Genomic DNA, 25,843 nt, shown 5'->3' with positions numbered 1-25,843 from the left:
CTCTATAGTAATTTGTACTCCTTGCGGTATCAAAGAAATCTTACTCTAGAGCTGGGTGAGGTTCAGCTATTGCTGGTAAACCTACCGCAAAGATCCAAAATTAATAAACAGGAGACAAATTTAAATGTGCTAAAAAAAGTGCTAGATAGGCAAATATACAGTGCTTTTTTCGGTACAGTTGCCCGCGGAACGACGGCTAGCTCGGCGTGAAGTAAGATCGCATCTGCCGGCATTTAGACCCACAGCTGTACGCTGACTTGCACCTGGACGCGACAGTGCTTCAGTATCCAGATAGTTGGTGTCCAGTTTGCACGCGTTTGTGAAGTGTTAAGGTGTTAACAAGTGTTTTAGATTGTTTTGTTTTAGTTTGCGTATTACTGGTGCATTCTGCTGTCTAATAATGCCACGTAATTCATACAATTTGAAACAACACATTTTTATGCATCACTATTACGTCATTACGAATTCTTGTAGGGAAGTTAAAATACTTTTGCAGCAGAATTCCCAGATGTTCCTGCTTCACACACAGGCAGTGTTCGAATACTTGTGAACTAATTTAGGTAATCAGGGTCTGTTCTTGATAAGAAGCAAATGATGAAACGACGTGTGCTCAATGAGAGGAAACATTGAAATACGATCAACAATCTCTCCGGCGCCTTGCACAAGAAACAGACATTTTCATGACGTTTGCCTGGCGAGCCACCAAGCCTTTAAACCTGAAGCCATGCATTAGAAAGAAAATAAACCTGAAGCCAAGCATCAGAAAGAAAATATCAGGAACGAAATTGAAGCAATTTTGGAAGAGGAACTGATACGTGTTAGTGAAAATTTCCTTTCAAAATGCCGTAAATGTGTGGATGAAGGAGGACATCATTTCCAACACCGCGTGTCACTAGGTACGTGCTTATTTCAATTGTAACTGTTAATATAATTGTACGAGCTTCTTTCATTGCATAGCTAGTGGCTCTTTGCCGGCAGACGCGATCTTACTTTCCGCAGTTTCGCGGGCGACTTGATCAAAGTATGGAATTAAATATAGCTTGCAATTGTATAAAATGGCAATTTTCACTAAGGAAGATCCTCGCCTATATAAGTAAAAATACATTAGGCTTATATGACATCAATTGTAATGCAAAATCCAAACATAAAATTTGTTTAATTTTTGTTACCCAAATAATGGATTACCAAACATTTCTTTTTCTTATGCCGGGACGTGAATAACCTCGTATTGTCCCTAAAGGCAGATTTATACTGACCGAAACAGCGTTCAATATCGTATGAAGTACTGAATGTATACAGGGTGATCAGTTTGAGATGTCAGGAAAGTAAACCATTTGTTCTCTGAGCAGTATTTTGTAATATAAGCAGATAGGACGTATGTTTACAGGCTCCAGGCGATGGTGGTCACGCCGCAACAGTGTGCACAGTATGTCGTATGGTATGTGGAATTTTCTAGTATTACATGCACTCGGCTGAAGTATGTAAACCTCCACTCACTCGAAACATACGTCCTATCTGTATATTACAAAATATAATACAAATAAACTGTTCTCAGATAAATGTGCATTAATCTTTTGTATGGAACGGTTTACTTTTCTGACATCTCAAACGGACCACCCTGTATTTAAAATATGCAATGGATTTCACTGCAAAAGCTTGAGCCTGCATTCTCTACGAGGGGTAGTCATAAAGTTTTAATTATGACCTCGAAAAAATAAAGTTATGTAATTAATTTTTTGTGTGTTTGCAGGTACATGTCTACAGTCCTGGTACACATTGAAATCCCCACCCCACAGTACCGTAGCACGCCGCTAGAGGAGCCAAAACAAAATGGCGCAGCCCATTTATAAAGTGGAGTATCGTGCGGTAATTCGTTTTCTGCATTTGAAGGGAAACAACGCTGCAACAATCCATGCTGAGTTGGTGGAAGTGTACGGCTGCAATGCACCATCATATGACACAGTGGTTAGGTGGCGCAGACGCTTCCAGTGTGGTCAAACAAGTCTGAATGACGAAGAACGAAGTGGCCGACCATCTCTCTGTGACGAACCGGGAATCGCAAGAGAAGTGGAGACCCTGGTGCTCGAAGACCGGCGTATCACAATCGAGGCGATAGTGGAAAATGTGAAAATCAGTCATGGATCAGTTTATAACATCTTTCATGACATTTTGAACATGACAAAGGTCGCCGACCGCTGGGTCCCGCGACTGCTCACACCCATTCAAAAAGCCCGCCGAACCGAGGCAGCAGCGGAAATGTTGCAGCTGTGTCAGGCCAATCCAGATTACTTCTTTAGCCGCCTAATCACCATAGACGAGTGCTGGGTGTATCACTATGACCCCGAGACAAAGGAGCAAAGCAAGCAATGGAAACATGTGGATTCACCACCGCCGAAAAAGGCGAAGACGCAACCATCATCGGGCAAGGTGATGCTGAGTATTTTTTGGGACTGCTATGGTGTGGTGCTAACAGATTATGCTCGTAAGGGGCAAACCATCACAGGAGCATACTACCGAAATCTCCTGACGAGGTTACGGGCGGCTGTCAAGACGAAGCGTCGCGGGAAGCTGTCCAAGGGGGTATTTTTGCTCCACGACAACGCCCCAGCTCATTCTGCACAGGACACAGTCACACGTGCTGCTTCTTTGGGCTATCAAATTTCGCCTCACCCCCCGTATTCTCCTGACATGGCACCCAGTGACTTCTTCCTCTTTCCTCGGATGAAGAAACCATTGCGTGGCAGGCATTTCCAGAATGACGACGAGGTGATTTTCGAGGTGGAACGTTTCCTGAACAGCCAAAATGCAGACTTCTACAACCAAGGTCTCTGCCAAGTCATCCATCGTTGGGAAAAATGCGTCCCATTGAAGGGTGAATATGTAGAGAAGGACTAACACCATCACCAAGTTTCATGGTCGCAGCTTGATTTTTTCGAGCCGATAATTAAAACTTTATGACTACCCCTCGTATTGTTGACATGAATGTAGAGTAAGAGATGTATATGTTCTACTGTTACGATTTAAAGTATATGTTCTACTGTTACGATTTAAAGTAAACATATGCTTACATACCACGATTCGCAAATATAGTACAAAATAACATTGATCTTAGCATCATATGAAGATATGTATTTACATGTAAATCCGTACCCTGTTAATAACAAATTGAAACATTACAAAACAATTAAAGGACAAGATAATGTAATAGAATGAACACGAGACAACAGAATTAATCGTCTGATTTTGTTCACTGCATATTGTCAGAAACATCCAAGAAGCATTATTTCTTATCGAAGTAGCTACAAAAAAGCAAATAAACCTTCACGTCGGGTACAATGTGGCCTGCCTTACCCACCATTTTCAAAACCGATCTAACAATACTTGGGTCCCCTTCCTCACCAAACCCCGATTTTCATCACTCCAGCAACAGATGGACCATGATAACAATACGCGGTCTGAACTGGAAACAGGTTTTCTTTAAACGGAACATCTGCTCTAGGAAGGCATTGATATGGAAGCACTATTGAAGGAAGAAATTCAACAATACCTGGTATAACAATTTACCCTGTGGTACAGATATAATGCTTTCTTTTAGGGAAAAGTTTGGTGGGTGAATATTTTGCAAAAGTTATGTAAAACGAGGAAGGGGGTTTGAAATTGCTGATGCTACACTCAATTAATTACAGATACCATCCACACACAAGAAGGATAAAACTACCAGCACCTCTGTCAGTTTGTAACATTGAAATGGTCTCCCAACTCTTTAAATATTGAAGCGAGGCGTACCAAGCAAGAAATGATCCAATGGGAAAAACACACTCTTTACTAATTAGCTAATCATCACCTTCCTGGTTCGCATCAACCTACTCTCTTTCCGCTGTAAGAACAAAGTTATTGTATACAAAAGCACGTGACATCTGAGAAGTGGATCCTTTCCTATATGCGTTAGTTCACGTATTATTTTGCCCATGTATACATTATATTGGCTGCACAGCATTTAATATACGCAAGACCAGTTAGGTAAAAGCTCGTTTAGCCCAAATTTGATTTTCTTTTTGTGTGTGATATTTGGAGAAGGTATTCAAACTTCTCCCTTCAGCCTTCAAACTCATCTGAAAGGAAGTAGCTATTCGGGTGTGTAGTTTGTGCTGAAGTGTCGATCGATACTTCGGTGTGAAAAGGATGCATATGAAATGTATCGAAACGTTGAGTTCAGTACAGTTTTATTGCTATTAGCTGTACTGTAAACGTGACTACGTGAATAACATACAAAGATTTCACTGCAACATGATACACTGTCTGGCAATGGCGAAAAATACTCTAATTTCCCAAAATTTACTTCAAAGTGGTACTTACAAATGAGAAGCATTTCGAAATGCCGGTCTTGACAGAAGTAACGCCTGTTTTTAAGTAGTTTAATGTAAAGTGCATGAAGAGTATATTGATTCAATGCTGCAATTGCTACGTGTTGTCCTAGTAATCTTTGTGTTCCAGGTTTCCTTACGTAAAATGGACGGCTCGATCCCCGGAACAAACTCTGCCTGTTTCTTTTTGTGGTGTGTCAAGTCTCAAGTGTAGTTGGTACGCGAATGTCTCGCACGCACGAGATGGACAGCATTTTGGAACATTTAACCCAAAATGTCGTATGACGTGCTTCGGTGCGATGTTATGTTGATTGATATTTTACTTCGCGTTTCTGCCACATTTGGCTAATTGCGAAGATGAGGACGAATGGTGAGAAGATGAAATAGATGAAGGGACAATCACTAACAACATGGTCCAGGCGCCAGAGCCTCGTTAGTCTCCAAAATGCAGTCCAAGTTCTACTACATGGAAGGAAAGTGGCATTTGGGTGTCTTTGGTCACCCCTTACACCCCTTGTGATGTTGTGTTTCATTATTGCATGCTTGCGATTTTCTGTAACAAATCCATACAATCCTGTAATACAAGATTTGGTGCAGATTACCAGCTCATGAAAAACTGGCGTTGCTTCTGTCGGACCCTGTATTCGTAGCGCATATAGTCACAGTGAAACCTAACAGAAAGTGGCAACTTACCTGCTGAAAACGTTATCCGAGTATGCATATTTTTCCAAGCGTATGGCGCTGGGGAGTAAATCATCAGGGTTAATAGGCTGCTCCTCATTGCTTTCGTCGAGGGAAATGTCGTTGCAACTCACTGAAAGAATAAAATATATGGACATCAGAACCTGACGCAACCATGCAAAAAGTACAATTACCCAATATCATGACATCGAATTAAAAGATTACTTGTCACTTTTGCTCCCCCCCCCCTCCAAATCGTCAAAATATCCAGCTGTTACATCTCCACACTCTACTCAGTTTCTCTCTCTGATAGGGTAAAGTACGATAATTTGGTGACAATTCTTCTTACACCACAGCATAACCTAGCATTATATGAGATGGGTCACGGAGCCCATCATGATGATGCATTTCAGAAGATGAATTACATCAACCAAATGAACATAGTTATGATATAATGTAAACTATTAATACATACGTACGAATTAACTACGAAAAAATCTGGAAGATATCCACATGGTATATCTGAAAAAAATTGCATACTTGGTTTAGGTAAGGTAAAGTTCCCGTGCAGATTCCACCGTGCCGTGAAGGCACTTCCTAGGAGATGTTCAGGACCGTAGCCTGCTCTGCCCCCCCGTGAAAAATACAGAACACATTCCTACCTGAAATTCTCAATAATGTTTACAATTATATCATGTGTTACTTACTTTAGCAACATAACAAAGACACTTATTGATGATTTCTTAGGGTGTATAGGATTCCGTATAATGTTGTATCATGATGGGGGAGGGGAATTCCCTTCCAGATTCAGACTTCGGAATATGATTTCGCAATTTTCAGTATCTAGAACAGTTGTAACATTTTGAGTAGTCTTGTATTAAAGGTGCCTAAAGGTATCGGATGTTTTTCTTGGATGTGTTGCTATGAACTTGGAACTGCTTAAATCTTTTCCGTGGTGGACTAAGATGCCCATGTTTTAATGTTTTAGCAAGTCCAAAAAAATGTATTACACATTTGTACACAATTCATCACAGTGTAGATAATATGTAACCATTATTATTTAATTAGAGTAATTCGATTTTTCTTGCATAAAACAACACAATGGTGTTGTTGGATTCGCGATAGATTCCTTTGTGAGTAAAAATCTTGCATACTGGAAACTAGAGGGAATAATTATGAAGCATGAAATATAAAAAGCTCCCTTAATCAGTTTTGCAAAGGCGCCTAAACCTGTTGGTACATATTAATCATCTATTAACATTATCGACCTGTAAATATCAGGTAGATACAGTCCCTATTAGCTGATTTATGTTAAACTTTATATTCTTTGCAGTGGGGTGTCCAGGATTTTCGAAAGGGAGGGGTTATGTCTACATTTCTAAGTAGTCAGTCCTCATTTGGCCATATTTTCCTACCTTTGACGTTCTTTAAAATATTATCGAAATATTGCTATTTGATGTTGCTCGAAGTTTTTATTGTTCGTTGCAGTTTCAAGATATCATACCTTTTCTGTTACTTCTCTCTTTTGGGGGAGGGGGCAAGTGCCTCTGTGTACCCTGCTATATTTGCCAATGCGACACAATATATTAAGAAATTGCCCCCTCTAGGATTGACTTCGCCCCCCCCTACAAATAATTCCTGGCTACGGGCCTGGGGATGTTGGTAATGGGCCCACACATTCTCGATCTCGGCCATTTGGAAGCTGACGTGATCAGCATTACGCTCCGGCCACCTATACCCCAGGTACCAATTTATTTGAGGGTTACGTGAACCACAGAGCAGTTCTATGCAGGGACAAATCGGAAAAATTCCGATCTTAGATCACCCACCTCGGGAATCCAATCAGGTCTCCCGCGTGGCAGTCAGATGCCATGACACAGTTGCTTCGGATATACAAGGTCTGTCTAAAACGTAGTGACAATGACTCTGTGGCGCAAATTAGAAAGAGTTTATTGCAAAAAAATATAATTTCCATCATATTCATTAGATATTAACCTTTAGAATACCAAATTTTTATCTATTTGTTTAAATTTTGATTGTTTTTTTTTTCGTTTTTTCAAGATTGACAAATAGCAGGATGGCCGAACTTACTCGAGAAAATCGTGAATAACAAAGAGCCAATATTCGGTTTTGTTTTTTATTGGGTAAAACAGCAACTGAAGCATATGAAATGTTGCAACAAGCATACCAACAAGCTTGCATACCATCAAGAACAGTTTACAGGTGGTTTTCTGCTTTTAAAAGTGGCAGAACTGAAACAAATTACATGCCAAGATCAGGTCGCCCAAAACGGTTCATACAGAAGAATTACTGCAAAAGGTGAAAGAAATGGTGCAAAATGACAGGATAATTAGTGTAAGGATGATTGCAGAAGCAAATGCGTAAGAAACGATCCAATGTTTGGTCCTCGAGATAATTCTTTTGCTCCACGACAACGCCAGGCCTCACACTTCAATATCCGTCAACCAATTCTTGGGACAAAAAAGGGTAACAGTCATGCCACACCCTTCAAATTCACCCGATTTAGCCCCCTGTGATTTTTTCTTGTTTGCAAGATAAAAAGGGAGTTGAAAGGCGAGATTTGAAAATTTGGAAGAAATTAAGGCGGCTACTAGTGTCAAATCATCTTCCGTCACCAGCGAAGAATTCAGTTCTTGTTTTTCTGATATAGTGAAAAGATGGGAAGACTGTATAAACGTTGATGGTGATTATTTTGAAGGGGACTCTTAGGGCTTTAATAATGTAAATATGTTCATAAATATATTTTATTTTTTGAGTTATTGATCCATTGCCACTACTTTCTAGACATACCTTGCGTGTGTGTATATATAATACAGGGTCCGGCAGAATGAATAGTAGGATATAAAAAGCACAGAACGTCGAAACAAATCGAATAATTTATTGAAACACACATTGAAAACAAAGAATAATAGATGCCATTACATACCATATATGCCATTTTACTTGGTTTTGAAGATAACTCCCGACAGATAGTCGCCATCACGTTCAGCGCATTCTTCCAGGCGGCGAACGAAAGCTCGCATCACCCGCTCCAGCATGTCCAATGGGATCGCCTCCACAGCTGTACGTATCCTTGCCTTCAGTTCAGCCACGGTATGAGGACGTGTAGCGTACACTTGACTTTTCAGGTAGCCCCACAAGAAGAAGTCAGGGGCAGAAAATCGGGCGACCGTGATGGCCAATGGATGTCCGCAAATCGGGAAATCAATCGACGAGGAAAATGACGCCGCAAGATAGTCATGGACCGGCGGGCCGTGTGGGATGTTGCCCTGTCGTGTTGGAACCATATGTCGTTGTTCACCCTTGGAAGGAGGAAGTCATGTAACATTTGGACATAGCGATCGCTATTAACCGTTACCGCACGTCCATGAAGATCCTCAAAAAAATATGGACCGATGATGCCAAACCATGCCACACCGCATCACACCGTCACACGTTCACTGTGCAGGGGTTGCTCATGCAGCCAACGAGGATTAAATGGCGCCCAGCATCTGTAATTCTGTTTATTGACAACACCGTGCAGATCAAAATGAGCCTCATCCGACATCAGTATGTTGTTTCGCATCTGCGGTTCGGCTGCAAAAATTTCCAAGCAAAGCAACGTAAAGGTTCGTCAGGCATGTTTATTTTGTTCGGTTAGCTTCTGTGCGACCTGCATTTTGTAGGGGTGGAAGTGGAGGTCTTCATGGATGATGCGCCGCAGGAAACGATCTGATATTCATAGCGCCAAGGCATGTCTGGCAGCCACCTCCACTCGCTCCTGGGTCCGTTGTCTCTTTGGTCGCCCCGGGCTTTTCTTTTTTGCACACGATGCAGTAGTCCTGAATCGTTGCGCCCACCGAACAATCATCCTATGATCCGGGACGTTCTGATGTCGGCCCACCTGGAAATGGCGACGAAAGAGTCGCTGCACGGTGATTGGAGACTCGTTATTTTTTAAATACGCCTCAAAGGCGAATGCTCGATGTTCCGAACTCCACAAGGCCATACTTACAAATGGCAGTCCTTCCTCAATGCAGCGCGCACACACGTCGTTGCGCAGGCGCAACAGCGACGCCGTACTACGTGACTCAAATCAGGCTATTCATTCCGCCGGACCCTGTATATATATATATGCAAATATCATACTAAAGTCAAGAACGGGACAGAGTCGAGTCTCGGATTTACAGAAGCCTGTCTCTGCTTTAGTTCTCGATTTTTTCAGGGACGGACATGAAACTATATTCCAACCAGCAGAGGAAGCCGCCTCGGAACTCCCGTCAGGAAGAGCAACTACAAAAACATCCTCACATGGGGGGAAAAAATGGCGCCCGGGGCTCCTTCCACGTAGCAGCAGCTCTAAGTCTCTGGCAGCATGTTGTTCTGGGACCAAGCTTATTTCGTGCAAGCACGCAACGCTTCCAGCTACCCGAAACTCCGCAAGGTGAAGAAGGTTGCCAACAAGCAAAGGCATCAACACAGGATTCACACACGAGAACAAATATGTAATACACTACGGAAGTTAGAGTGGCCAAAAAAATACGGAAATATGAACGAAGTTATTTGGTTCAGGGACGGTGCCGAGAGAAAGAATGAGACAAACGTCTGTAAAAACAAAGATGAAACCGAGACTAGCGAGTCTTAGTTTATTTCCGAGAAGTGAGTAAACTGGGGGTCTAGGGTGAAACATTTTCCTCAAATCCTTTAAATATGTTACTAATTAAAAAAAAACGGCCGAACTCCGTAGTAGTGTAGTCAAAGTAACATATTACGACACGAAAGATCCGAGTCGGGCCATGGGCTGAGGAATACAGGGTTTGGGGTCCGGATTAGGGACGGCCACAAAATCCGGGTTTCATCCGGATATCCAAATATTCGGATAATCCGAAAATCAGGGTATTTCGGATAGTACAGATTTGATAAGCATTTGTAGAAAGTATGTAGGCCTACAGTGAAAAACAAATATGACGAATAAAAGAATATGTGGATGTCCCGTAAAACGGATAAACGATAAAACTGTCCGGATAATGCACACGTTTGGATATCCTGCCATTTCGGATTATCCGAATATCTGGAAAATCCGTACATCCGAATATCCAACACCCGGATAAAAAATTATCCCATATCTGGATTTGGGAACCCCTAGTTCGGAAACCGAATACGAGGTTTAGAGGGCTCGGATATCTAAAAGTGTTCGGGTTTCGGATAACAAAGAGGTGGGTTTCAGACCTAAGCAACAAGCGACACATATCGCTTGGGACTGAGTCAATCAAGAGCAACATTTCACTCTGTAGCGGCATGACAGGCCGCAGAGGGTTGAAATTGTGAAATCCTTACGCGACGCGCATCACTTGGGTGTGAAATCTCCCTAAGAGTTTTCGGGAATTCGGATATCGAATAAGGGTTTCAGGGTGCGGACATGGATGTATCATTGGGTTTGTCCCATCACCTACCTCATCAGTTTACAATTCGTAATTTTCTTATTTAGCCTTTATTTATTGTCACTTTTGACCGCGACGATGAGGATGGATGGTAAATTACATCTGCTGAAGAAATATTCACCAAGACATGCCAATTTCCATGCCACGATTCCTACCAGAGACGACAGTTCACCATTCATCTTCGTGTACGTGATCGACCGAAGACGTACAGAAGAGACGTAAAATAACCGAATCAGAAAGAAATAATCAACAGAACGGTGACTGATATGTTACATTTGCATAAAAAACACGGTTTTGTTTTCATAATTAATATTGTACATTTATGTACCCATTATTAGGAGACTATACAAACAAGATCGCTCATTTCCTTTCTAGAGCGAAACGAGACAGTCTTTCTCATTGACGAGACGTGCATAGTCTCGTCTCGCATCGATACCACTAACGTCATACCTTTTTTTTTTTTTACATACAGGGAACCTGCATTTCCATGTAACGTTAACATGTAAGTATTTTAAAACGTAGCTAAATAGGATTACATATTCGGCGAAATATGCAAAATGGTGCAAATACGTAGCTAGTGTTCATTCTAAGTTTTCACAGAACCAAATCTAGTTCACAAACAGTGAATGAATACGAGGAAGTTGTGGAAATATACCATATATTTCACTTTTTAAAGAAAATGGCACAAATAATGTCCAACATGTTTACTTAAAAATACACAAAACATAATTGATTGACTGAATTGGGTTATTTTACGTCACTTTCTGCCACTTTTGGCTAATCGCGATGATGATATGATGAAACTGATGAAGGGACTCACAAAGAACGCCCAAGCCGGGATTCGTGGCGTGCTGTGATAACTACTCCGCCGCGGAGGTTGGCAAAAAATTGATAAACTAAGTGATAAATATATAGATAGATGAAACACCAGTAAAGTGTAAAATTAATTAACACTGATAAATGTAGCAACATTCAGGAATGTGAATTTACCTCAACTCTGACAGTCAATAAGTTGGAGACATTTAGGAGGTATAATAAATAGAAGTGTCTGGAAAAATAACCTCGTCTAGTTTTGGTTTCTGATAACGTTACTGTTCAAGACCATACCGAGATCGAATGGACATACCAACGGCAAAGGAAATTATAATCATTATACATTCTGAGACAACACCTGGTGCATCTAACTATATGATGTCCACGCACAAACTCTGTAGTGTAGTTTCATTTCAGTGTCCTGCGTTCGCAGATATTATGCTAACCTTCCCGTCCTATTTACGAGTCCCCATAAATTCTGATAACACAAGCCACTTTACTAAAAATTCCACGAAAAATGAAGGCGTCATTCTCTCACCGCCCCATAATCCACTTCGTTCCGCGTCACTTTGAATAGGACTCGTGTGTGATGTATTCTCTCCAACGACGCGGAATACCAACAACTTTTTTCTGCCCGTATTCTGTAAAATTGCTAACCTATTTTGTCGGAAAATGTCTTTTAGGTGCCATAAAGCAAGAATATTTAGGCCTAAAACCAAGATGCTGACTTTTAGACGAGAAACTGAGCTACACACAGATGGATCAAAATCCATCTATTCGGGATTTGAATAAAAAATCCAGGATTCGGGACTAGGATATCTAATACAGGGTTTTTGGTTGGGATATGGAATACAGTGTGCGAGGTTCGGATATCGAATAGCTACAGGGTTCAGATGTCAAATACAATGTTCGACATTCGGATATCGAATACTACTTGTAGATTCGAGATTCGAATATCGAATCCCCAGTTTCGGGGTTTGGATATCGAATACAAGGTTCTCGATTCGGATGTGGATGGGATACAGGGTTTGGGTAGCGAACACAGGGTTAGAGATTCGGATACCTGACACAGTTGTTGAAATCGAATTTCTCACCGGATTTATGGTCAGATATTCTGCTTAAATAACGGATTTTTTAAAATATTTTAATGTCAACCAAATATATAAGCGTTTTAATAATTACAGAGAAACTTCGTTTTAATAATTACAGAGAAACTTAGTACTCAGGTTTCCGCGAAGCTCTTTTGAGTTTGTTTTATTAATTTCGGTGGCCACTGTCACCATCCTTGTTGGAACAGAAATTTTAAAAAATAAAAACAGCTTCGTGGAAACCGCGAATACTAAGTTTCTCTGTAATTATTTACTACCGCGTCTCTCATTCACAAAAGATCAATATAAGCGCTTTGGTATTTACTACAAGTAAATGAACGATGTAAGTTTCTAAGTAAGAGTCGAATGTAGACACAAAATTTGTCTTATGTTGCTGCTACTCAAAGGCCCGCCTTAGACGAAAGCATTTTACTTAGCATTTATGCCATGACCAAAATGCTACCGTGCAAAGTAAAAATCTTACGACATTTCTCAAGGATCGAGTCGGTCGGTCATATTTCCGTAGCATAACCAATCAGAAGCGAGCGCAGATGTAATGGCGGCCGAGTGAAATGGAAGCAATTCATCACTTCACCTTTTTTAAAGCCGATAACTATTCAACCGACAGGAATAATGTTTCCGATAAAAAGGTGTTAGGTACAAATCAATGTCGCTGCTTAAATGCATAATTTATAGCGCATACAATTCACGTATGGAAGGATAAATTACATGTTTCAATTTCAAACACCGGGCACTGGATTTCAATATGGATGTGGATGTGTAGAGTTTGTTTGTTTACACGGTAAGTTGTCAATTAAACAATAATTTCCTCCTTTAAATTACATCCTTCCCTCTACATATTTATTAACTTATTAAATGAAAACCGCGAAACTCGTATGCCGTGTATATATCACCTAACGTGCTCGGCACGCTTTGCATAGCGGTCGCAAATGCTAATCAGAATTTTATGAATACTTCCATGTAAAATACTGTCTGCTGTAAAAAATGCTACATGATTTTTGGAATTAATTATGCTAGGAAATGCTTCCGTCTAAAGGAATTCGTTCACAGATGTTAGGGGATCGTGAAGTAAGTATTTACTGTGCGTCAAAAGCCAAATTTTGGACAAAAAGTATTTATAGTCAAACATAACAGCAATGTATATTTCAAGAGGGGTAATTTCCCCTTTAACTCTCCCCGAATACATTCGGAACTCCCCTCACCGGCATCTTGCGCAAGCGGCCCAAGACGGGAGCGGCAGGGAAAAGAAAAAAGTCCCATCTCATCACACTTATAAAACACAACACTGCCTCCCTCCGAACGGGGCGATCAATATCAAGTCCTTTTCAAAGGCGAAATATCCTTGAGGTTACGCGGTTGACTCCACATTCACCACGTTTAAAGATGCTCGTCTTGCATTCTTCTTAAACAATCGTGCCTCATTGTGGGCAGTAGGCGCACAAAAATAGTATTAGGTGAATTGCCCGTCAAAATCACCTTTCTGCATCCTACATCTTAAAGCCTGAGTTGTTGCAGCGAATGTCTATTCTGTGAGCTCAGCCTCAGTATTATCTGCTGAGATTCTCACACTTTATTCTCTCTCATCCATATATAAGAACACATCTATTTATTTTCTTTTTCCCAAGTCAACCTCTCTTTCAGGCAGTACCCTGGTCTGCATTGTTGCATGTTAACGTGGCTCTGGCGTGTGGACACACAGCTAGCACAATCCTCTGAGGGACTCATGTTATCTCCTGCCCATGTGGATTTGCCATTGCCCTTTCATCAATCTCATCACAATCGCGATTACGAAACATCGAAAAAGGGAATTTTATCTTCAATAAATGCAACAACTGAGCACAAAAATTGCCACTGTATTTTCGTTATTTTACGCCACTTCTTCTGTCAATGTTGGCAGATCGCGGCGATGAGGATGAGTGGTGATTTAGATGAAAGAGACACGCCCAAATAAAGCCCATTCCAACACCGGGTCTTGAAATTGGAAACTTCGGCGGCGAGATCGAATATCGACAACTTAAATACGATATTCTATAATACGACAATATCTAACTTACTGAAAATTAGCCATTTTTTCCTCTGTACACTCCTGGTTGTTGTTGTATAATCAAGCTTCGGGTCAAGGATTTGAAAGTTAGTTCTGGAATAAATCACTCCGACTGGTCTCGATGTATCGGTATCGGCAAGTATCAGTAGGAATTTATTTACAGATACTGGCCGATACTTTTCCGGCATTTTGGGCTTAAATGGACTCCGCAAAAATACGGCGAGTCATTTTCGCAAAATCGAAGTTTCTTTTTATTTTGCACCAGCTTTCTTCTGGAAAAAAAAATGAACTTTGTGAAAACGTAGCATGTAATTTTTAAATGAGGCTTCGCCGATGCCGTAGTGGTAACGTTGCCGACCTGTAATCAAGGGGTCCCACATTCGATACCCGGTGGAGGCACATAGTGGTTCGGATCCCACTTTGAACTGTAGGTTCAGTTCAGATTAGCTTTTCTGTGCATAAAGTGGACTTAAAACGATAATTCAAATTAATTTTCTAAGGTTTTGAAGCAAAAAAATTGTGGTAAATTTATGCATATAATTGGAGTGGAATACTTAAACACTAATATTAATCAATATTTTCATCAACTTTTAATTATTATAATTTTCAGATATAGGTGAGAGTATCGCTATCAGCTAAGCCCTGTAATTATCTTGTCTGTTTGAATTACCTTGTCGGACAAGTCAACAGAAATACCCAAGATATCAAAGAAAACACCTGTTTTAAGAAAAAGAATCGTACGCATTCTGCCTAGCGTTTACCTTAAACCTTTAAATGCAGCAAGATATTTATTTCTTCAAGTCTTCTTTACTGTCTTCTTTGGATTATCGCTCTTCTCCTTGGTGGATAATAAAAAAAAAATAGCTTCCTTAATTCCTCTGGTATCCTTCGTAAAGAACAACATCGCAAACAGGACTCCAGCGAGAGTTTCTATAGCTTCCTTGCTGAGAGCACAATGGAAAAAATTCCTTCTCGAGACCACCTTCTGTGATGTCTCTCTACCTTTTGTGTTGTAGAGAAGATAGACGGAAGAAAAATATACCCACCCCACACGTAACAAAGGGGGAAACGAAGGAGAACTATTAAAACTCAAATGTTTCTGCCTCATTTTCTGTCAGTATCTGCCTTCCTTTACTGTTCAGATAAAGGAAACAGAAAAGTAAACAAAAAATCACGAATCATTTTCTTTAAACTGTTAGGTGCAACTCAACATGTCCCCGCGAAAAAGTTCGTTCCAAGCAAACTTTATCCACAGATAGATTAATCGGGTCGGGATCTGCAATTTAAAGTAAGACTGATACAACTTAAACGTGACCAGAGCCATGATCGAACCAGACCCCCACTACTTCACCACTGAAAAAATGTCAATTTTATAGATTGGTTACCTAGGAGTATAAACAGTTTAAAATGAGATTCGAACCACTGAACTATATTTCTACCGGGAATCGAACACGTGGCATCTTGCGTACTTCTTACACATACAGTACTTCGAGATGGAGTAACGATTGGTTTGGTTTATTTTACTTCGTTTTTCTGCCACTTTCGGCTAATTGCGACGATGACGATGAGTAATGATATGAAACTGATGGAGGGACATTCACTAAGGACACCCAGGCCGGGATTCGAACCCAGGAGCCAGCGTGCTAGCGTATTGCGGTAACCACTCCGCCACGTAGTTGGCAGTAACAACCGAAAGAAGAAACCTAGCAGATATTCAAATCCATACTGTTCAAAATAAACTATAAGACTATAAGTAACTCCTATCAGAAGTTGGTTCAACAAAAAGGCGGAATATACATTTCTTCTCAAACTCTGGCAAGTACAAAACGCTTGATTTTCCTGCTTCTCCAACTTTTTCTATGTATTTTCAAAAACTATAAACCTTCTACGACACGTTTCCACTCAGTTTAATTTCTCCTGGACATTACCAGGATTTCCAGGTCATGGTGAACCATGTTCTGGTAGAAGAATAGCTCCCAGGCACAAGCCCAGTCTTATTCTACACTTCAACTTATTTCTTGCTCATCTTACTTCACTTTTCTGCCTTCTTGGAGAAGATGAGAATAAGTGATGAAAGGATATTTACAAAGAATACCGGCCGGGACTCAATCCCGGGAACTTGGGTGGCGAAATCGAAAGTCGTTACGACTTTCCGAGCCGGCACTTATCCTTCTGTAGTAGTTAGTTCGCCTTAAACAAAGTCCTGGTTTGATGAAAACTTTCAATTGGGAGGAAGGTACAACTCTTACTATCAATAAATAACATGCAAATTACATTTAGGATCGCCACCATAGACAATCATCTACTTTCCTAGCAAAGAGAGTGTACCAATCCCTCAAAAATGCCTTGCGCACAATTCTACTACTTCGCAGACAAAATTTCAGTGAAATTCAACTTTAAAATTTCGTCTGAATCTGCTTACACTGAAATAAAGTAAAAACAATCTTAGCAGCTGGTATGAGTTCAAATTTAAGCGGTCTTATCGCAAGCTTGTAGAACACATTATCTCTGCGTACAAGCTAGTGCGCCGTATTCGAGGTCCCTGTTAGAAAAAAGAAACTGTGCTTCACCTACAGATATGTCCGAGTAAACAAGGCAGGCAAATCGATAGTGCAAAGGAGCAGCAAAAGACAGAGGGGAGAGATGGAGAGAGATAGAAAGGTGATAGTTTTCCAGGTTTCCTGCAAGAAGTAACGGTTCAAACTCACGTATTTACTTTTTTGCACATTCTAAAGCACAGTCAAACAAAACTATGGGCCGGGGACCGTATCGTGCACTGCCCTTCTACTTATAAAACTTAGAATAACTAACTCACTCTCTAGCCTTCTTGAACCCGAAGGTTCATGGCTGCAGCAACACAGGCCTTCCATCTGTCCCTATCTTGAGCAAGATCTATATACTCTTTTCCATCCCTACCGATTTCCTTTAGGTCCATCTGAACATTATCCGTCCATCTTCATCTTCCTACTGGTCTCTTACCATCAGGTTTCCCAACAAGAATCCTGTAAACTCCTCTTTCCTCTCCCATTCGTGCCACATGCCCTGCTCACCTGTCTTCTTGATTTAATCATTCTAATAATATCTGGACATGAATATAAATTCTGTAGTTCTAAATTATGTAACCTTCTCCACTCACCTGTCTCCTCATCCCTTTTAGGTCCAAAGATTTTCCTAAGGACCTTATTTTCAAATACTCTCAATTTATGTTCCTCTTTCAAAGTAAGGGGCCATGTTTCGCATTCATATAATATTTCAGGCAAAATTACTGTTTTGTATATTTTAACTTTTAGTTTCTTAAATATTAAACGAGAAGACAAAAGTTTATGAAGAGAGAAGTAACATGCATTTCCTGAATTAAGCCTACTTTTTATTTCCTCTTTAATATCATATTCATTTGTTAGTATTACTCCTAATTACTTGAATTTGGAAACTGGTTCAAACGAGTTGTTATCAATAATTAGATTTTGATTATTACCTAACACTTGGTTTCGGCCTGTACGCATATATTTGGTTTTCTCTTTGCTAACTTCCAAACCTATCTCTTTAGCGGCTTTGAAAAATATTTTAGCATTATTCTTAATTGTATTCACATCATCCCCCGGTAAGTCTACATCATCTGCATATGCTAACAGCTGAATCACCCCATTTAATTTTAGTCCTTCTTTAGTTTCTTTTACCTTCCTAACAGCGTATTCTAAGGCAAAATTAAAGAGTAATGGAGATAATGAATCTCCTTGTTTTAACCCATCATGAATTGTAAATTTGTCAGACACATTAATACCCACACGAATTTTACTTTCTGTTTCACTGGTACATATTTTTATCATATTAACAAGCTTTTTAGGTATTCTGAACTCGACTAATATATTATATAATCTATCTCTTTTGACCGAATTATATGCTTTCTTTAAAATCAATGAATAGCTAGGTGATGGACATTTTGATTATAATCCCACTTTCTCTCAAGTGTCTTGTGAGATGTGAAAAATTTGATCTGTTGTTGATATGTTACATTTAAATTAACATTGATAATCACCTATAATTTCATTAGCATATGGGATTAGTCTTGCTAAAAGAATGTTACATAACATTTTATATGTTGTTGAGAGTAGAGAAATTCCACGGTAATTATTGCAGTTCATTTTATCACCTCTTTTAAACACTGAACAATTACGGATTCTTTCCACTGTTGAGGGATTTTTTCTTTATTCCATATTAAACAAATTAATTTATGAATTTGACATATTAATGAATATCCACCATATTCAATTAACTCAGAAACTTCAAATAAAACTTAGAATTGTATTTCAAATAGTGCTGAGCCGATACCGATGTACGGAAAGCATAGGTTGGAATTTATTTACCGATACATGCCGATATTTTTTCTGAATTTTGTTCTCTCACTAACTCACGGGCCTCGAAAAATTGACGTGCGACTCTTTCGAGGAATCTGATTATTCTGAATATTATGTAAAATTCTAAGTTTATGTACTTTGCACGAATATTGTGTTAAAAACTTAATATTGTGATAACATAAAATTAAAAGAGGAACGTAAATTAAGAATATTTGACAATAAAATTTTTAGGAAAATATTTGGACCTAAAAAGGATGGAGAAGGTGAATGGAGAAGGTTACATAATGTAGAATTGCATAATTTGCATTCCTGTCCAGATATTATTAGAATAATTAAATCAAGAAGACTTAGGTGGGCAGGCCCTGTGGCACGAATGGGAGAGGAAAGAGGAGATTACAGGATTCTTGTTGGGAGGCCTGATGGTAAGAGATCTGTAGGAATGCCAAGACGAACATGGAGAGTGGAAGGCTTGTGTTGCTGCAACCATAAACCTTTGGGTTTCAGAAGGATAGAGAGTTAGTAAGTTAACATGCAATTTAGTATTCTGATGTAATTCTCAAATATTTTAAAGCAAAAAATCTTGGTAAATTAATGCATATAATTCGAGTGGAATACTTACAAAATAACAACTATAATTATTACAATTATCAAGCAGTACAGGTGGGGATCGGTATCGGTCAGCACTAATTTTAAGGCATTATCTTTAGTATGTGCTCGAGACCTACTGGCCCTGCACAGGAAAAGTTTTGACATTCCTGTTTGGTAGTATTCTTGGGGTTCCTACAGATTGAAGAAGATGTGAATAATTCCACGATTTCTGGACAAAATATTCAATATTCCAAGTGTACACAAATGTCACTCACTTCAACTTTCACACCACAACAACCAAACGTAACTGTACTACAAAATGAACAGACTTCTTTTTGTCAATTAATGGCAAATTTTATGTGTGTACTTTCAGTTTTGTGGTGCAGGATAATGTAGTTAGTTTCTATTTCTAAGGTAAGGTGAAAGGTAAAGCTACCCCTGTGCATTGTAACATGTATGAAGGCATATGGAGAACGTAGATATAGGGCACAGCACATACACAATCTCGGACATTTGTGGATGTGGTGCGATAAGCACCACCCTCGGGACGCCGTTCTATCCAGGGTTGCATGAGGTACCCATTTATTAGACGCTTGGTGTACCACAGAGCCGCTCCGTGCTGGAGAATTTATGTAAACACTCCCCTCTGAAATTACACACACCAGGAATAGAACCTGGGGCTCGCGGGTGAGTTGCTGAAATGTTTAACAAGTTTAACAAATGCAACTTCCGTTTTGAAAAGCAGAATCAAACGAAACATTTGTGTTTCGAATAAGGACATCAAATAAAATGAACGTATTTTTGTGTTTTCACGGGTGATGTTGGTGTACGTTCAATTCTGTGACTGCGTTAAGTCAACAGAAGATTTCACACCGAGGCGACACGTATCGCACGTTACTTGAAGATTTCACGAATCGAGTGAAGGCTTATGCGGTCTGTCATGCCGCTACGGCAAGAAACCTTGTTGTCGATTGGTTGATTCCCGAGTGACACGTGTGGCCTTGTTACTTCAGTGACAAATGAACAGGCTTCTTCCCTTGCATCTTTGCACGGTAATCAAACTAGAGTTTATTCAACGTTCTTGAAAATAAAAGAACATTTTTGTGTAAAATATTCCCGAAAATTAAACCATTTTATGGAAAAAGTTAAATGTTCTTGTTCCTGACGAACAAAAAAAGAAAAAAATATTCCAGAATTTTTTTTTCGGTCGTTTTTAATGTCGCAAAATCACCACACATGGCCTTTTGCTTCTAAGTATTTTTCTCTTACTATTCCAGGTTTTCAGGGTCTGTGGTAACCCTGTGTCAGTACCATCAATAGTAGTCCACCTTAAATAAAGCGTCACGGAAGTAGGCGTCAAGTGATACCTGGAAGACACTATCAGCTACGTTATTTAGATAAAAGTCATTCGGGGAATCTAGGCGCGAAGCCTGTAAATAGGTAATTTGTCATGCAACTTTAATAAACGAACGGTAGTTTCCAATAACATTGATCGGGCACCACAACATGCACAGTGCGTCTCGTGCAGTCAGTCTACCTACCCAAACGCTACCAACTTTTTTCGCAAAACAAACTCCACTTTGTGCAGTGTTGCCAACTGGATTATTAACAAAAAGAACCAAAACACGCATGTTAAACTATCAAGATAACCGTAAGGTGCATAGTCAGTAGTATATTGTATACTTCAGCTTTTCTCGGAAATTTTGGAGGCGTGGCCTCTTCTCAGAGGCTGTAGGTCTAGTCCTGATTAGCTTTCTTGTGCATAAAGTGGACTTGAAAACAAATTCTTATTTACTGGTTTCGCCCTTTGGGCGCGCGATACCGGGTTCGATTTCCGGTGAAGGCGCCAAAATTTCGGCCCAGCATCACGAAGGCAGTTGGGGAAATACTTGGAAGCAATAGAGGCGGACTTTGGTCTCGGAGAGCAGAAAAAGACGCGATGGGACACGATGCTCTAAACAACATCGCAGGAATGAGCTATTGGTTTTATACACTAGGGGAGGAGGGGGGGGGGCAAAAACCATGATGAAAGTAGTTCAGTCGGGAAGGAAACACCTCATTCCATCTCACCGTTTTATTGTATTGATGGGTAAAAAATAGTGGCGTATATAGTGTGTGTCGAACTCACCGAAGACCCCCGTAGTGTAATACAGATTGTATAGTAAATGCAGCAACATAGAGGCATTATAGCAGAGGAATAATGCACGTGGGACTGTCAATAACAAGAAACTTGCTAGAGAACGAAGCGGGATAGTCCAATTACATAGGATATATTGCACCACTCTCCCTGTGGTTGCTTGGAACTTTCATTGGTTTGATAATACTTCATTTTTTAAAGAGTATATTTGTTTAATAACGACGATAAGATCTCTCTGCACTAAATTTCTAGATTAAAGTATAATAATATAGGGGCATGAATGCCTTGCTTGCCTCTCCCTGGGGAAAAAATCTGCCGACGTCCATGATTAGAGGGGGGCAATTGACCCCCGTGCGCACGCCTATGGGTTTTAATTTTAACTCTGTAATAATAGTAAATTATTGTTTTAGATTTTTAACTCCGTATAACAGTACATTCATTTTTTATATTGTAAGCACATAAGTTTTATTTTTTCTATTGCAACAATGATTTTCAGAAAGTGTAGTCAATTGTAACATGTATTTGACGAGGTTGATTGATTGATTTGCTTATTTTACTTTGCTTTTCTGTCACTTTTGGCTAATCACAAAGATGAGGATGAATTGTGAAAAGTTGAAAGGACAACACAAAACCCACGGGGCCCAGACGCCAATCTCGCTTTTCTGCAAAATGCAGCCTAGGGTGTATTACATGGAAGGGAGGTTGAGATTTGGGTGTCTTCGCAAAGGATTACCACCTATTTCAGAGCGACTAATTGTAAAAACCGGCCCGCGAGAACGAACAACGCCAGCTCAATAAAGGCGACTCTAGTATATTCTATTACACCCAACGAAAAGGCGCTGGACCCTCAACGGGCAATTTTAGACAAATGACCATATCTGGCTTCGAAAGAACCACGTTTGCAACACTGAGTGCCGAGCATGCAAACAAAATGTTCCACACTAGCTTGCATTACGGAGGTCATTTATCCCTGGAGTTTCCCAGAACTAAAAAGAGCTTAGCGCAAGATACATCGCAGGAAACCACACACGAAAATGAACGCTGTTCGGTTAAGCTGTCACGTTACCCCTCTCTTTCCAGCGATGGAATTGCAATTCAAGGAAACCGAACAAAAGAAAATGAAGGAAAATAGAGCATAACATGCACAATTATTTTTGCAACACATCGACACACACGCACACGCACCTTGCAACTGGGAATCGTACAAAAACTCGGCACGTGCCCGGAACACATCCACCACCCCTTCCCTCTACGCACGCTTGCATTAATAAAACAAATCCATGCTCTTGTGCAAGGCAGCTGCATCGACTACGAATGTATAAGTAGTTCTGCCATTACCAACGACTCTCATTATCAACTTGTTACTCGCAAAATAATAGATCAGAATCTAAAAAAAACAAAAAAACAAAAAAAAAAAAACACTGTGACATTAGCTGCAATGACTTCGTTATTCATTAACGACGGGTCGGTCTATCAGACCCATAGCAAGGGTAGAAAAATACAGGGCGGACAGTCGAATTTCAGTTCTCAATATTCTTTTTTAAAAATTTCCATTGTTTTTTTTCTTTTTAAAATATAACGAGTACAGAATGTGTTCTTTAATTAATTTGCTTTATTTTACTTCGCTTTTTATGCCACTGTTGGCTAATTTACGAAGATGGGGATGAGTGATGATATGATGAAATTATGTGTTCCATAATGTTTGTGTTTTTTCTTTTTTGTATCATGTGTACCATTAAATCAGACTAACAAACATTCAGTTATACTTTTTTCATTGTTGCCAGCCGAATTTTAAAATCTACAGTGATATGGTAGAATCGTCTTTACATTAGAATGTATTGCATAGTTATTCATGATGTTAGTAGTAGAGCCATGTAAGCGCATGAATTAATTACTTTTAATCCAATCTAGTATTAATTAATAAAGTAGATATTGTAAGGTCACATTTCAAAATGTGTTGCTTTATCTTGGTTGTATTCATTTCTTTCTTAGACAGTAGGTATTTGAAAAATACATACATATACAGTATCTTTTATTTAATGCTGGCTCCTGAGAAAAAGATGCTGGTGCCTGAAATATTTTTAGATTTACCTGACCCGTAATGTTTTGTTTTTTCTCCTCTGAATATTAGCATAGGCGGATCTGGGATTTTTTTTCTTGGAGAGGCACAGAACACACTCACCCACGTTCAATTTAAATACGGTCTAAGTTCGGTATTCAAATGGCGAGGAAAAAAGGTTTCCTGTCTTGTTACGAAACCCAAAATAACCCATCAGAATTTATGAATTACTGGACCTTAAGAATCCTGGTTAAATTTTATCAGCATAACCGTGTGTACTAAGCAATAATGATGAAAGTGTTAACTTTTTTCATATCTTCTCACGTATACAATATTTCATTTTTATCTTTACCACGCCTGTCATTAAATAAGGCATGTCGTTCGCCTGTGCTAACAAAACAAGTCCTCTGCGCAAGTTCAGACTCGAGTACCAATGAACGCGTGGGGAAGTCATTGCATGGAGGGGAAAATGCGGCGGCAGCTACCAGCCGTTTGCAGCAGCGCGCATTGCTTTCCTCCGCCGACTAGCTTTCTCCCCTTCCCTGCCGTTACGTGCGGCCTTGCTTCACAGATTCCCGAGACAGGAGATCGGTGACGTGATTGCGAGTCGGCCACTTGACTCGTTCTACCACCGAGGTGATGGGCCACATGGAGGCACCGTTCGCAAAGGAATTCAGTTCCATAACAACGTAATTTGGCAACACTGTCTGGGTCAAATCGCAAGTGACTTTCTTCTCTTCATACAAGATGTAGCGACTCCCAAGTTGGCGGCTTCCAAGGCGCCAGTTCGGGTGCGGCTATTGATTAATCTTCCTCCCCAGCGGAGAAGCCTAAGAAAACTATTTTCACTTTTACTTACAACTCACTACTTAAAACTTCAGTGTCACGAGTGAGAAGGCCCTAACATAGTGCTCCCAACCCCCTTCAAGTGTTCAGTCTCACTGATAGCGTTGTGGCCAACACCGTTACCGTTCCCTTGTAACGCCAGCTTTAGACGAAAGCATTTCCTTTAGCATTTTTGCTACCATAAATGCTATTTAAATGCTTCCAAAAATCTTATAGCAGTTAGTACTTTACACGCAAACATTTCATGTAATATTTCGGCTAGCTTTTGCGATTACAATTATACATTGTACGAGGGTCACTATTTATATTTTGAGCCTAACAATGAAAAAACAGGAATTTGGCATTGAAAACTGCTTTATTGTTTTTCGAAGTATTCTCCTTTATGGTCAATACACTTTTGCATTCGTTCGAACCATTTCTCAAAGCAGTTTTTCCAATCTTCTTGAGACACCTCCATAATATGGTTTTTGAACGCATCAACGGCGTCTTCCGCCGACGAAAATCGTTGTCCACGCAATTTATTCTTGACATTCGGGAACAAGGAGAAGTCATTGGGTGCCAAATCAGGACTGTACGGCAGATGACCCATCAATTCGATTTCTTGACTGTTCATAAAGTCGGTTGTTAGACGAGATGTGTGACAGCTGGCATTGTCTTGATGAAGAATGATCCGACGGCGTTTGTTTGTTTTCCGTATTTGACCGAAGACCTCTGGCAAACAAATTGTTGTGTACCATTCAGAGTTGACCGTTCTACGTTGCTCTAAAGGCACAGTTGCCACACGACCAGTTTTCCAGAAAAAAACAGGCGACCATTTGTTTCGATGTGCTTCGAGCGCGAACAACTTTTGTTGGATTGGGTTCATCTTGAAACACCCATACAGTCGACTGCTGTTTACGTTCCGGCTCATATGCATATATCCATGATTCGTCACCTGTTACAATCTTATATACGTATTTTGAAGCACCACGATTGTATTTATTGAGCATTTGTTTGCACCAATTGACGCGAGCGTCTTTTTGAGTTTTTGTCAAATTGTGTGGGATCCAACGAGAACATACCTTTCTCACAGCTAAATGATCATGTAATATTTTATATATGCTGGTGGAACTAATGTCTATGGTTGCCTCAATCTCACAGTATGTCACCTGACGATCTTGCAGTGTTAGGTTTTGCACAGCATCAATGTTTTCTTGAACGCGAATCTCGTCGGTGAGCGAATGGCGGCCACGATTAAATTCGTTATACCAGCGTTTCACAGTGGCAAAGGATGGGGCTTCATCGCCAAATGTGGAAGTTAGTTGATCGATGCACTCTTGTCTTGATAATCCACGTCGAAAATCGTAAAAAATCATCGCACTTAAATGTTCACGAGTTAATTCCATTTTATTGTTGTCGCGCAATCT

General features: G+C 40.0%; 1 protein-coding gene across 1 annotated transcript in view; it reads right to left on the bottom strand.

Moving 5' to 3' along the window:
* LOC145987627 (serine/threonine-protein phosphatase 4 regulatory subunit 1-like) overlaps positions 1-25,843 on the bottom strand; it is a 286,327-nt gene that overhangs the window by 200,369 nt on the left and 60,115 nt on the right. The window contains exon 3 of the mRNA XM_083122043.1: positions 5,058-5,178. Within this exon, the coding sequence (XP_082978169.1) occupies positions 5,058-5,178 (121 nt within the window). The remainder of the gene's footprint in view (positions 1-5,057; positions 5,179-25,843) is intronic.

Source organism: Lepisma saccharinum, chromosome 5 (assembly GCF_977018435.1).
Source record: "Lepisma saccharinum chromosome 5, izLepSacc3.1, whole genome shotgun sequence".
Taxonomy (NCBI): domain Eukaryota; kingdom Metazoa; phylum Arthropoda; class Insecta; order Zygentoma; family Lepismatidae; genus Lepisma; species Lepisma saccharinum.
Note: the sequence above shows the minus strand (reverse complement) of the source record. Positions and strands in the feature narration are given on the sequence as shown.